Genomic DNA, 13,151 nt, shown 5'->3' on the forward strand with positions numbered 1-13,151 from the left:
TTGCTATAACATTCACAGCTACGCATATTTTGCATATAACTTTTTTTGAATCTGAAAATATTTTTTTGAATTTAATTTTCCATATAACTTTGATTTTGCCATGACGTGGCTAGCTTATCAACGTGCACTACCTGCCAAAGCATACTTTCACCCTTTAGAGATGATGAGTTCACTCAAACTATGCTTCGCTTGTAAGATATCAATTGAAAAAACACAGGATGATGTGTAAAACAGCATGCATAAAAAGGGGATTAAGTGATCCAAAAAACATAAAGAGAAATTTGTCCTGCTGTATCCATCTTTGATACTCTCTCTGGTTACATACATACATACATACATACATACATACATACATATATATATACATACATATATATATATATATATATAGGACACCTATTCTATACTCCTAGGAGTATGTACTCCCATATGCAATATACTACTAAACAAACACTTTATACTCTTTTATCATTTTTAGTATACTCTAATACTAATTCTAAGATACTCCAATATGAGTTGTATGAAAAAAAATTCAATGTTAGCCTTTCATTTTTGCTATATACTCTTTTTTATACATAAAAGAAGTATATACGCAAATTATGATAAAAATTATGGAATTTCATAAAAATTTTCGTGGGATTTGTATTGTAGTATCTTATAATTACTAATGAAGTATATTTAAAGTGATAAAGAAGTATAACACACGTGTAAAAGTGGTATATGAGAGGTGGAAGTACATACACCCAGGAGTACATACTAGTTTTCCTATATATATATATATATATATATATATATATATATATATATATATCGTTTTAGTCTTCTCAACTATTCTCTAAATATAAATCATTCTCGAACTTCTATGCATTTTTTCTCTTTTGTTCCCGTCTTATCCTTATTTAATAAATACTAGTACTCTCACAAATAAATGAGTTATCTTTTTCAATACAAAATAAATAAAAGACAACAAAATTATTTGATTTACTATTTTAATCCTTATTCACAAATCTAAAATAACTTACATTTGCAATTGTATGGAGTACTAGATAGCGAGTTTTTCTCGAAAATGCACTATTCAAACGCGTCCAGAATTAATGCATTGCCGTCAGCATCTTTGTGTTCACATTATCACGCACAAGTACGACATCACGCACGTTAAGGTCGACAAAGATTGACAGCATTGGAACAAGCGGTGCCAGTTTAGAGAAAGCAACCAGGCACCATGAGTCAACCACTCGTCGTATCAACCAAATAAAACGTTGCCATCTAGCAACCATGATTCGACCATGAAGAATCAGTCGGTTCAGCATGGGCAGTGTAGCCAATCCTGCATAGCCAAATGGTATTGCCTCATCTTTGCCACTAACAGTTTGTATACAGCCAGACCCTCGTATATTAAACAATATTTACATAACAGAAATAACGATTATACAAGGTGTATAATTCTGTACAAGATAATACACTGATAGGGCCAATAAGTATATACAGAACTCACCTCCTGCTGATCTCGCAGCGTGCATATAAATATCACAACAGTGATCTTACCAGCATCATGCCAGGGTTCACCTAAATATCCTGTTGTGGCTTGCTGTCATGTACTGCAAGTTCGAACCTTCCGCAGGAAAGATCATTGCCCCACGCAGTTATTGACGTGCTTCGAGATGATCTAGTACTGCAGCTAGATGATATCTTGAATGGAAGTTCAACACGAGTTCTCAGAACCCTAGATCAAATGATGGAGGAGCAAAGCTAATCTCTGATGCTTTCTTAGTTTCCACCGGTTTGTCTGTCGACTGTACAGTCTTTTGTCTCCACAGCTCGGTTGCTTGTGCTTCAATTGCATCAAGATCAAGGTTCTCAAAGAAAGCATCATCTAAATATATATCATCATTGACTCCGGTAGCAAGGAGTGAGGATGGTTCTGGTGCTGGTTCCGGTTCAAGGTTTATAACAGGGATAGATGCAGGTTGCTGGAAGCTTAACTTTCTCTTTCTGCAGTCCAATTTAGTGGATGATTCACAATTGACGATAGTTGCTTCACTTTGTTCCTTTCCAAAACTGGCTCTTCCTAGTGAGGATCGTTCGTACCGTGAAGGACTTGGATCAATGGTACTACGTGTTTGAGCAAGCCCTTTTGGAGTCTCAATAGAATTGTGCAAGTTCTCTGAAGAACAGCTCACACTTCCGGTTCTAGAAGCAGAATTGTCAGAGACATCGAGGTACCTAGAGGGCCTAACTACTGGGGACTGAGTGAGCAGTGATCGCCTGCACAAACATCAAATGGAAATCGAGTTTAGTAATTTTTCTATAATTTTTTTTAAAGAACAAAAACATGAACATGCAAAGTGGAAAAGGAGAATAATAACTGATCATTTATTCAGTTCACTTTCTAACATGATTGGTGACAAACAAACCTCTTACGGAGAAGTCAAACTACAGTTTGCAAGTGTTTCAGTGTTACAATACTTGCCAACTTATAATGATATGCTCCAAGTAAACAATACTGTAGTTTAGAACTGTACCACTGATTTACAACTACCATGCTTTTGCTAGTTGATGATGGATAGAATAACAGGAAAAAGAACAGTCTCAAAACATATAATTTAGACAGGAATTTCATTTTAAACACCACAGGAAAGGAGTTGTCTGATCATCTCGTAATACCTGTAGAAACCCATCATGTCACCATTATTTTCAGCACCTTGCTCTGTTTGGGTGAATTCGCCGGTAGGAGTTGTCTGATCATCGATGAAGCTATCTTCATATTTATCTTCACTCTGATCATCATCCTCATCCTCTGAAACATCAGCATCCTCAGATACCCTAATGCAATAATGCAAGAGTTACAGTTGATAAGATAACAGTAAACCACGACATGTTGATAATATATGGCAATAGCAAACAGAATCAGCATTGGTTTGCTTGCTAATATATATATTTCAATCTGAAAGTTCTAGTAATCTTACTCGACTTCCTCGTCAATATAGGTATCCAAACGCCTCTTGGCCTTCCCTTTTTTCCCTAAATCAGGAGGTTAAAAAAAGTCTATCAAGATATAAATCTAATAGAACTATAGAAGATCAAGTTGTTAACAATATTGAACGGAGTCCCTTAAAGATTTGCGAAGAAACGAAATTTAGCTCACCCATAGCGAGCTCTATTTGGTTTGGCATAGTTTTAGTAGCAATATCACATTCTCCAAATCCATCATGACAGTCATCCAAGGAAATGGAGGAGACTCTTTTGATCTTGTCACCATATTTGCATAGTCTTCTGTACTTAGGTGCTTGCTGGACTGACCCTGACGTATTCCCCCCTGACCTAAGCTGACAATCATTAGAGAAACTATCACACAGCAGATTTGTTGTAGGAGTACAAGTGGTGGGAGTACATATTTTCACATTTGAAGGACATACTGGCTCTCCTGTTTTTGCTTTAGTCCGATCGAGGACATTCTGTCTCAATGAACCAGAAAGCTGTTCATCATTTTTCTCAAATCTCAATGGTCCTTTTCGACATCCAGCTGAATTGGCGTGAGCTCCCTCATCATGTGTCTTTGAAGAACCAAATTTTGGCACAAATCCAGTACTGACAGCTCTGTCTGTTTCTATTTGTAGGTGGCAAACATCAACAATTGGAGACTCAGGAACAATTCCTTCTTCCATATAATGTGTCAACCTGGGACTAAGCTCCATATCTTTCTGACCTGAAAAGGCAGAGCTCGCTAGTTTAGCATTGCAGGGTGTGCCCCATTTTTCCCTTGGGCTTGTCAATGTTTTAGATGGTGGCGTTGTAAGCACGTTGTTATCAGTGTCGTCGCATTGTCCAGCAAACTCAGGCGAATGAGGGTCTACATTTGATACACTGTTCTTAAACAAATGTTTGCCTGAATCAGTTACATATGCAGGATGATGAAAGTCAACTGTTGGCCTGCTGATGTCTGCTGCTGATTGGTAAGGTATGGCCGTTTTCTGGACTCTGTGGCACCAGTGTGCATTCTTCGCGTCCTTATGGAATGCCGATGTCTGAGGCAGGACAGGTACAAAGGTAACTGAAACATAGCCTCCTCTATCCACAGTTACATAATCACCACTGAAGAAAGAGTGAATAGGAAACGTCTTAACCGGAGAACCTGGCACAGAAAAACTTTGATTACACACCACTTCTCTGGATGAGGCTTCCACACCGTCACATTCCTGAGGCATTGCCTCCTTATTTCCATTAACAGCATAGAGACCTAAACATGGTTAAAAATGACATTTACCAATTAAACAGAAGCAAATTTATAACTCCAGGCCTGTAGTAATGAAATTGCTGAACATAATTGTATCCTATGAACAGCCATAAGCCCAGAGAAGTATTTATATAAATTCAAAAAACATTTTCAGAAGCATATAGCACTCAGATATTAGTATCATAAACTAAAAAACTATGCAAGGGAATAATATGACTAGTACTGGTACCTTCACGTGCCTGACATTTCACAGCTGCAACATCAGCAGGTTCTTGCAAAGGGCTTTCACACTGAACGTGTTAAGAAACAACAGTATCAAGCATGACTTTTGTTCTTCATTTCTGATTTATATCGAAAAACAACTGAAAAAATTCACACAGATCTTCAATGAATCTACCTTTGTCCTAAAAAAAGACGGATCTTGAAGTTGCTGCATAGCGTCAGTTAGCATATCTGTTGTCCGGAACGAGTGTGGAACTTTATGAACAACACTTGGACAAAGCTGAGATCTAGGAAATGCAACAAGAGATGGCCTCCAAACATCTTCTTTGCATGCACCAAAGTACCGCGCAATCAATTGGCCATCTTCCTCTGACATCTTCCCCAGAATTGGTGATGTGTCTTTTATGCCAACTTTCATTTTCTTTAAGCAAGAAATATACTTCTCTATTGTCAATTTAACATACTTAACTTTTGGTTTACAGACATGTGGAACCTGTTAATATGGATAGTAGAATTAGCACTTAAGATGTGAGAAATGATTCTGTGAACATTTAGATTATATAGAATTACCATCCTAGGACTAGCATGGTATTCAAATCTCTCACTGTTACGCAATAGCTTCCTCATGGTCTGACTATCTCTTTGTTTCTTTATGTACCCCATCAACTCCTGTCCTTCACAAGCCAAAACCAGTTTGGGCAGTTAAGGTAGCCAATGCCTAAGCGGAAAACATGCTTTGAAATGAAACTTTTGGACTTGATAACTTTCAGCTTCTCATTATCACAAAAGGATATCAACTCGCCCTTCATGCTTTCTCCCAGTTCTTCCCATTCGTTGAATCATCCTTAATGGTGAGATATTGGCATCAAAACAGATCACAAGATCAACCTCAATAATATCTAGTCCTTCCTCACCGATTGATGTTGCCACCAAAACGTTGTATTCCCCAGATCGAAATTTCTGTAAACAATCTAGATGATGAGATGGTAAAAGTAACGCAAAGCAAGACTGACAGGAGTTAATGTCTGATACCTGTAGAATAGCTTGCTGTGTTTTTTGGGTTTGCCCCTTCAACCGTTTACCTATCAAAGACCAAAACTATGAATTAAGTAATGTCAAACTACTATATGGATTCATGAATCATCTATTACATTTTTAAATGCCCCACATTTTGTAGAAATTTCTGTAGTAAAACCATCTAGATAAAGGACGCAAGGGAGATCACTAGGTTCAACTGAATGCAGTCCCTCCTACCACATGTTGCTATGAGAATACTTACATAACATGACAATCAGATCAGAACAGAAAATCCAACTCTCAGTCACAAATACATGTCATTTTGGACATATATGAAGTCAAGTTTTTGAAATTTTGACTATTAATAGCTTTTAAAATATTTTATTAGAAACATGAAAAATGCACATGCAGATTTGTTTCAAAAAGTACCTTCATAATATTATAATTATATTGGGTTTAAAATATACTGCAATAGAAAATAGTGGTCGAAGTTACATTTTGGAGTCCGTGTTGATGTCTAGAACAACATGATTTTGTGACCGGAGGAAGTTAAATAACCGCTAATCGGAAGTAACAAAAATATATTCGCAGGTCTTACTTCCGCAAAATCAGAATGATTTCAAATGAAACGGGTAAAAAAATCCCCGTACCTGCTGAGCTTTGACCAATGAATTCAACAGGTCTGATAAGTCTATCATCAATACTTTGTAGTGAGCAATATATTTCACTGCATCGCAAAGCAAGCACCAAAATATTCAATCTTTATGATAAATTGACGAAGAGACAACAAAAGCACAACATTGTTTTCCAGCCAACATAAAATGGATATTTTGTCTGTTGTGTAAGGATCGCAAACAAAATTCAGCAAAACCTACCGTGTATACTTCTTATTGTAAATTACAGGAGTTTGTCAAAGATATAAAAGAGTGAGATTCAAGGACAGTTATGACCCACCTTGACAAATGAAAGCAAACAAAATTTAACAAATATGAAACATTTTTTTTTTCAACCAACATATAGTCCAGAGTTCAGCAGAAAAATGCCATAATAAGAACGAAAATGTTGAAGAGCTACTTAGTACGAACATAGACTACATTGCAAGGCTTGATTCTTACTTGACACTTCCCCGGAAATGTGAAAAGATAATGACCCTTGAGTCCTTTGAATCATTTTTATCTGTATCAAGATAATCAGTACCTATGTCATTCACTGTGAACTTAATAGACTGTCATATGGGTTCGTTCAGGTGAGGTTAAACCAGAGTTGGAATTCCATGGTGGAAGAGAATTAAAACAGAAGTTCTTCCTAGGAGACATGCAAATATCAACTATGGTATAGTGCAGTGGTGCCGTCCACTCAAAGCAGATGAAATAATTCCACATCAGCCAGAATACTAGTATCAAGTGTTCAGATAAATTGCAATAACTGAACAGTAAACTTTCACAAACACAGCACTACTTTGTTACAGAACAGTATACCATCCTTACAACTACAAATAAACAGAACATCGTTGCCACACATAATGCTTGATAGAAAAGCAGATTCAAGCATTAGGATGTCAGATAGAGCTATTAGTTGTCCTCACAAATGTGTTTCCTATCTATTGTACGTCTACTCGCGCATCATTGAGTTTACAGGATAAAACATGTACACCATTAGGAAAGTAGAAGGTTACTTACTGAAATGAGCAACCATCACGTCTATCAAATTTTTGATTTTTAGAATTGAACCTTGAGATGAGACAAGCTTCATCTTTTCTTTTGCTTGCCAGAAGAGTTCGTTCTTGCGCATCAAACTCAGTGACCTTCAATAAACAAGAACTGTGGTAAACGTGAACATAGATGAAAGCTTGCTTGTAAAACTATGTGCAAAATCAGGAACAGGTAATTCTGTTGATATACTCTATGATGAGGATACAAGCTTTAATATTAAACTAGCTCCAATAATCTTTGGGTACCAGGTTCTGGAATAGTCAGGTTCCCTGAACAGTCATTACAACTGCAATACCGCACAAGCATGCAGAAATTCAACTAGAATTTTCATTAACTTTTAGGTCCAGTTAGTTCAGATGCGCAGTCAAACAGGATAGGCAAAGATTATTTCACTCAGATACTTATCATAAATTTATATCAATAAGACGCATTGTACATCTAACTTCAGAAGTGCATGGGACCAGGGAGGGAAAAAATGTGAAAAACTGCTCTGTTTTTCTTTCCCAGATCCCCATCGTTAACTTCTTTCAGTGCAGCCGGGTAGCAGTATTGGCAATCCCATGAGCAGACGAAAGAAGAATCAGGCCTCGAAATTTCTGATTTGACGGAGACCGCTAAGATTGTCCTTATCCTTTCTTTATACGTTGCAACTTTTTTAAAACTGTTTTTCCCTCAAAATTTGATTCAAATTTTCTACAACTTCTAACTACAAACAACATAAGATTAAAAAATATTACCTAAATAAATAAAAAACAACAAACAACATATGTCAACCACTGAAAAATGGTAACTGGCAGTTTTTATATCCTTGTATGGGCAGCTCAAATGTGACTGAGTTGCATTGAGCCATCCTATATCACAAATCATACTTTAATACTTAAGTTGTCAACAATACTGACTATTAACTACTGCTGCATCGATAAAACAGGTCTATCAAGAATATATTTCCATACCAAACAAAATATTGCTAACATGCCACGTATTTATAGGCCTAATTATGTGTTACCTTCGTATACAAGTACAGTCATGTATGTAGTAAAAATACGTGTAAATGCGTGCAGAAAGTACCCTTTCTTTAACTTGTCTTCAATAAACTGATATGCTTGATTGATTCCATGGCTCAAAAGCAATTTCCTTATGTGACAAAGTGAGCAAAGAGCTATAAAAGATTTTTGAATTTCCCCTCTCTCCACTTCACTGATGTTTGGTGGGGGTGCTTCCATGAATTTTTCCTTATAATTCAGCAAGCTATATGTGCCCCACTGGCAAAATTATGTGAGCAATTAATAATGTGCAGGAGTAGCAAATCAGAAACTAGTGGTCTAGTGCATGAGCAGAAATCATCAGGACACAAGCAGGTAAATTATTCGCCCTGATGGAAATGCATGTAAACATAAATTATTCACCTGATAGAAATGCATGTAAACATAATGACTGCTGGTTTTAAAAGCATGAGAAACATACATTTGCATAATCCCTATAATCAATCACACCAGCGTCACGCAACCGATTAAGATGTGGGCGCATAATATCCAAAAGCATACCATCAACTTGAGTTGCATCACTGCCAAAAGGGATCTGCACTGGAATAAGTAATTTTACATCACAGAGAAACAGTGTGTTACCAATTTACCAAATTTCATGCATACCTTCAAAAGTTCAACTTCACGTTTTTTAACATATTGGCATACTTCAGAATCCTCTTCATCACAATGAACCAACTCCGAAATGCATAAATTGTTGATAACATTTTGGATATTTGCATGCTTGGCTGAACCATAAGCAGGATAAGATTGCAAACTTAGAAGACACATCCATGTTTGGGCAAGTATGTCTATTTTAATGTACAGAGACTTACATCCTGGTGTAGCAGTTAGAGCTAAAATCCTTAACGGCACATGAGCTTCCACCAACTGTGAACGTGGCAGAAAATAAAGATTGATCAAGCCGAGGTGCGAAGCACCCAAACAGCTAGTTTACAGATGTCATCATGAATAAAATGAGCTCGTAATGGAGGAAAATGATGATTAAAAAATAGGATTGTAAAGTGCAGATAAAAAAAATGAGTTAGTACTTGGGAGTGAAACATGCCTTTCGAACAGCTATGCAGTAAGAATGATTTCCCGAAGCTCGATGAGCTTCATCTATCACCAAACAAACTATTTGCTTTACCATACATATACCTGTTAAAAGCAAAATCCATAATGTCAAATCAGAGAAGAATTAATAACAGTAAAGTTTAAGTGCACAAGAAAAGTATGCACCATGAACATAAAACAGAAAAGCCAACTGCAGATAGACTAGTTCTGAAGTGGCCAGTCTAAAGATAACTTGATGTTGCTTTTGAAAATAAGTTCATGTTTAGTTATCATTCCAAAACAACAAATGAATCTTCAATCAATGACAAAATGTATAGCAAGAACAACCAAAAGAGGATTGATAAATATTATAGGGAACCGCCAGAGATAATCACCAGATTGTATATCATTCTCAAGAATTTGTGGAGTGACAAAGAAGACTCTTTTTGACTTCCATAAACTTGATCGATCGGAAGGCCTTGAATCCCCTTTCATATCTATCGTCCACTCCTACAAATAGGTAAGCATGTCAGTTTCTAGCATGGGCATAGAAAAATGTGCTAGTCTTAAATAGACACCAAACAAACATGAATATTTGCAGATAAATAAATTAGAGTAAATTTCACAAAACTACAGGTAGATTGGTCAAATTATCGCAAAAATACAGATTTAAGGACATCCATCAGAAAACTATAGATTTAGTATCAATCTTAAACACAAAACTACAAATTATGCAACCTCCCCTTCCCACCTCCATATGGTGACAATCGGACCCCTCTTGAAGTGACAGTGTGACACAAAGATGTAAGGACATTTTATCAAGGAACTATAGATTTAGTGACAATTTTATGGCAAAACTACATATTTAGTTCGGAAGGTCGCAAAATCTGTAGTTTTGCGATAAACTCATTGATAAATGTTCTTAAATCTGCAGTGTTGCGATAATTCAGTCAATCTACTTGTAGTTTTGCGAACTTTACTCAATAAAATAAGTAAGAAAATCACCAACTGCAGATTTTTTACAGTACCTGTGGTATTCCCACTGTATTGTGACATGCCTCAATTTGCTGAGTAACAAGAGGACGCGAAGGGGCAGTAAATACTATTTTGCCTGAATTTTCCCATTATATGAGACAAGAACAATTTTTCAGCATGTAACTTCTGTGAGAGCTCATAAAATACAACATCGGAGAGGTAAACGGTTACAATGCAGTACAAAAAGTTACCTTCAGGAAACCATCTAAAGTAATTGTACATTACTACCGCCGCAATAAAAGTTTTGCCGAGTCCAGTCGGCAAAGCTACTAATGTATTGGTAAACAAAGCCTTTTCAACCATATATTTCTGGTACTCTCGGACTTCTACATTAGCTGCAACACATAAACAAAAGCCAAACAAATTACAAAACTTACATTTGCAACTTAGATTGACATAACAAAATAATTAGCTAGCAATGTGTAAACCATAAATATTTACAATGTAAATATGGTTCTAGAATAACTGAACTACAACAAGAACAAAATGGAACCTTCAATAGGAATTTCAGAGGCTATTTTCCTAATTGCATGATGTCCTCATTTAGTTATTTGTATCTGTGGGATGAAACTTTGTGCATCCATGTTGAAATCAGTGGGTTTCCCTGTGGTGTTAGGTAGGTATCCAATTCTACAATATAAAGGATTTCCCCATATAGACATATAACCCAAGGTCAAGGTGGAAAAATATGATTGTTACACATCAACAATTCACAATCCATGCATCATTTAGTAGAACACATTTATCTATTCCAGATTATACTAAAGTGCTATTATCACAGAGCAAAATAAGTTGTTTCTTGAAAGGAAAATAAGGGTATCATATTGTTTGGCAGCTGCATTGAGTAAAGCAATAGAATCAAACAAGCAAGCAACAAACAATTATGAAATCTGCTAATACTTGTGATTGTTTTTGTAAATCAGTAAGGAAAGCGAGGTTGAACACACCTAACAAGCTAACTAAACCCCACAGTCAAGTACCATCTTTTCTATTCATATAACCAAATATTGAAAATGCACACTCTGCAGTCCATTGGTACAAATATGAAAAATCACTGCTCACTTGAATAGTTGAACTAATCCACATCTTGCCTGCCTTGGAGTGTAGGACAGTCAGGAATACGATAACCATAATGCACTCAATGCTTAAGCTACAACTAAAAGCTGAAACCCTGACACTGGTACAGTTTGTGAAATTATTTGTGATGACCTAGAGTAAAACCTGTGCATTCTGAAGGCATGGATAAGCAACTGAAAAGTAAAATCATTTCAATAAATTCATGCAACTAAGAGTCTTCCCTTTGTTACACTTAGCCGGAAGAAACTCTAAAGTCTAAACACCCAACTTAAGTTGTTGCACCGATTAGAACCCCCAAAATGACATTGTTTGATACACTGAAAAACAGTGCCAAGGGTGGACAGCTCTTTGTCATTCCACTCCAATGGAAAAAGGTGGATGCTTCCAAGGCTGCAGAGGAGCTCCAGGAAACTAAACTGCTTATGTCACCATGTTTTAGTGTTTGTTCAATTTTCTCTTGTAATTGTCTGTCTAATATGGCTGCTCACGAGCTGGCCAACCATGAGTTCAGTTTAGATTCAGGTTTCCTCAAGTATCTGGGATAGTTCAGTACCAGCAAGGCATTGCAGGGATTAAACAGGCAAAATATCTGCCAATGTCAAGTAATAAAGTCCCAGTATTCACTAAAAAAATGTGTTCTGCAAGATCGCTAACACGCCCATAGGCTAAGCCCCAGCATGCAACCACAACAAAGAACAAGCTATTGGCGAAATGAAGCAGAAACCCAAAATCCTCACTTGGATAGATCCACATCTGTACCGCCTCGTGGTCCAGGCCCACGGCGCAGGGTTCGTACGCAACCTCCTCACCCGCCTGCCGCGAGCATCCCTTGCCTGCGCGGACCGCAGCACGCCCCCGGCCACCAGCCGGTGCCACCGCCACCGCCGGCGCAGCCCTCTCCTTCTCCCGCTGCCTCCTGGTGAAGGATTCGACGAACCGGTCCCCCACAGCCTTCTCGTCCGCCTGCCGCGAGCACCCCTCGCCCGCGCGGACACCATGGCGCCACCCGCCACCAGCCGGCGCCAACCCCGCCCCCACCGCCGCGGCCTCCGGCGCCAGCGTAGGCCTCTCCTTCTCCCGTTGCCTCCTGGTGAAGGAGTCGACGAAGCGGTCCAGCGTCGACTGCCGCGCGCCGCCGCCCGCCGCCGCCGGTGACCTGTGAAGCGGTGCCGACGCCGAGGGCTCGGGGGGCCGGGGCGGAGGCGGATGCTGCACCGGCGCCCGGGCAGGGGCGGGGGCGGAAGCCGACGCGAGGGCGCAGGCGTTGTCGATCTCGCGCACGGCGGCCTCCCAGTCGAATCCCTGCGGTTAGGGTTACGTGAGCGGAGACTCGCGAGGAGGAGAACCGGGGAGGGGAGAGGGTGCTCACGTCGTCATCGTCGTAGTCGTCGACGGCGAACGGGGGCGCGGACATTGGCGGAGGAGGTTCGAGAAGCTTCGCGAAGGTTGGGGAATGGGGAGAGCTTTGGGAGGAAGCGGTGCGGGATTTGGGCGGGCGGGGAGACGGAAAGTTTCGGAGGAGATGGGGAGCGAATCATGGCCTATTTGGGTCGGGTCCTGATAAGCTTGGTCGAACGGTCACTAGCACGGCCTAACTCTCTAGCGGGCTTCGAGAAATGGGCTGTCGGACTGGATGCGAATAAGCTTGGTTGAACGGTCACTCGCACGGCACAACTCTAGCGGGCTTCGGCCTCTTTTAGAGGTGGCCAGATAGGTGGCCTGTCAGGATACAGTACGGATCTATTGAGGTATTGTTTGGGTAGACACGGTTTATTT

The 13,151-nt window shown here is 39.0% G+C and overlaps 1 protein-coding gene across 3 annotated transcripts; it reads right to left on the reverse strand.

The window, feature by feature from the left end:
* Positions 1 to 1,318: 1,318 nt before the first annotated feature.
* LOC133900433 (DEAD-box ATP-dependent RNA helicase FANCM) lies at positions 1,319 to 12,888 on the reverse strand. 3 transcript variants are annotated; one of them, XM_062341580.1, is made up of 22 exons: positions 12,745 to 12,888; positions 12,113 to 12,677; positions 10,490 to 10,624; positions 10,292 to 10,374; positions 9,659 to 9,773; positions 9,277 to 9,368; positions 9,044 to 9,098; positions 8,835 to 8,956; positions 8,650 to 8,763; positions 8,254 to 8,447; positions 7,153 to 7,277; positions 6,589 to 6,649; positions 6,124 to 6,200; positions 5,489 to 5,538; positions 5,251 to 5,416; positions 5,027 to 5,148; positions 4,632 to 4,949; positions 4,464 to 4,524; positions 3,146 to 4,237; positions 2,967 to 3,021; positions 2,665 to 2,823; positions 1,319 to 2,265 (listed from the first exon to the last, which is right to left on the reverse strand). In XM_062341580.1, exons 1-22 carry the CDS (start codon positions 12,787 to 12,789, stop codon positions 1,716 to 1,718), a joined length of 4,356 nt encoding a protein of 1,451 aa, XP_062197564.1. In that variant the 5' UTR covers positions 12,790 to 12,888; the 3' UTR covers positions 1,319 to 1,715. The 3 variants fall into 3 exon arrangements, with proteins under 3 accessions (XP_062197564.1, XP_062197565.1, XP_062197563.1); XM_062341581.1 differs by having other exon boundaries at positions 3,146 to 4,132; positions 10,490 to 10,633; XM_062341579.1 differs by having other exon boundaries at positions 10,490 to 10,633.
* Between the last annotated feature and the right edge of the window lie 263 nt (positions 12,889 to 13,151).

This window comes from Phragmites australis, chromosome 19 (genome assembly GCF_958298935.1).
Source record: "Phragmites australis chromosome 19, lpPhrAust1.1, whole genome shotgun sequence".
Classification (NCBI taxonomy): domain Eukaryota; kingdom Viridiplantae; phylum Streptophyta; class Magnoliopsida; order Poales; family Poaceae; genus Phragmites; species Phragmites australis.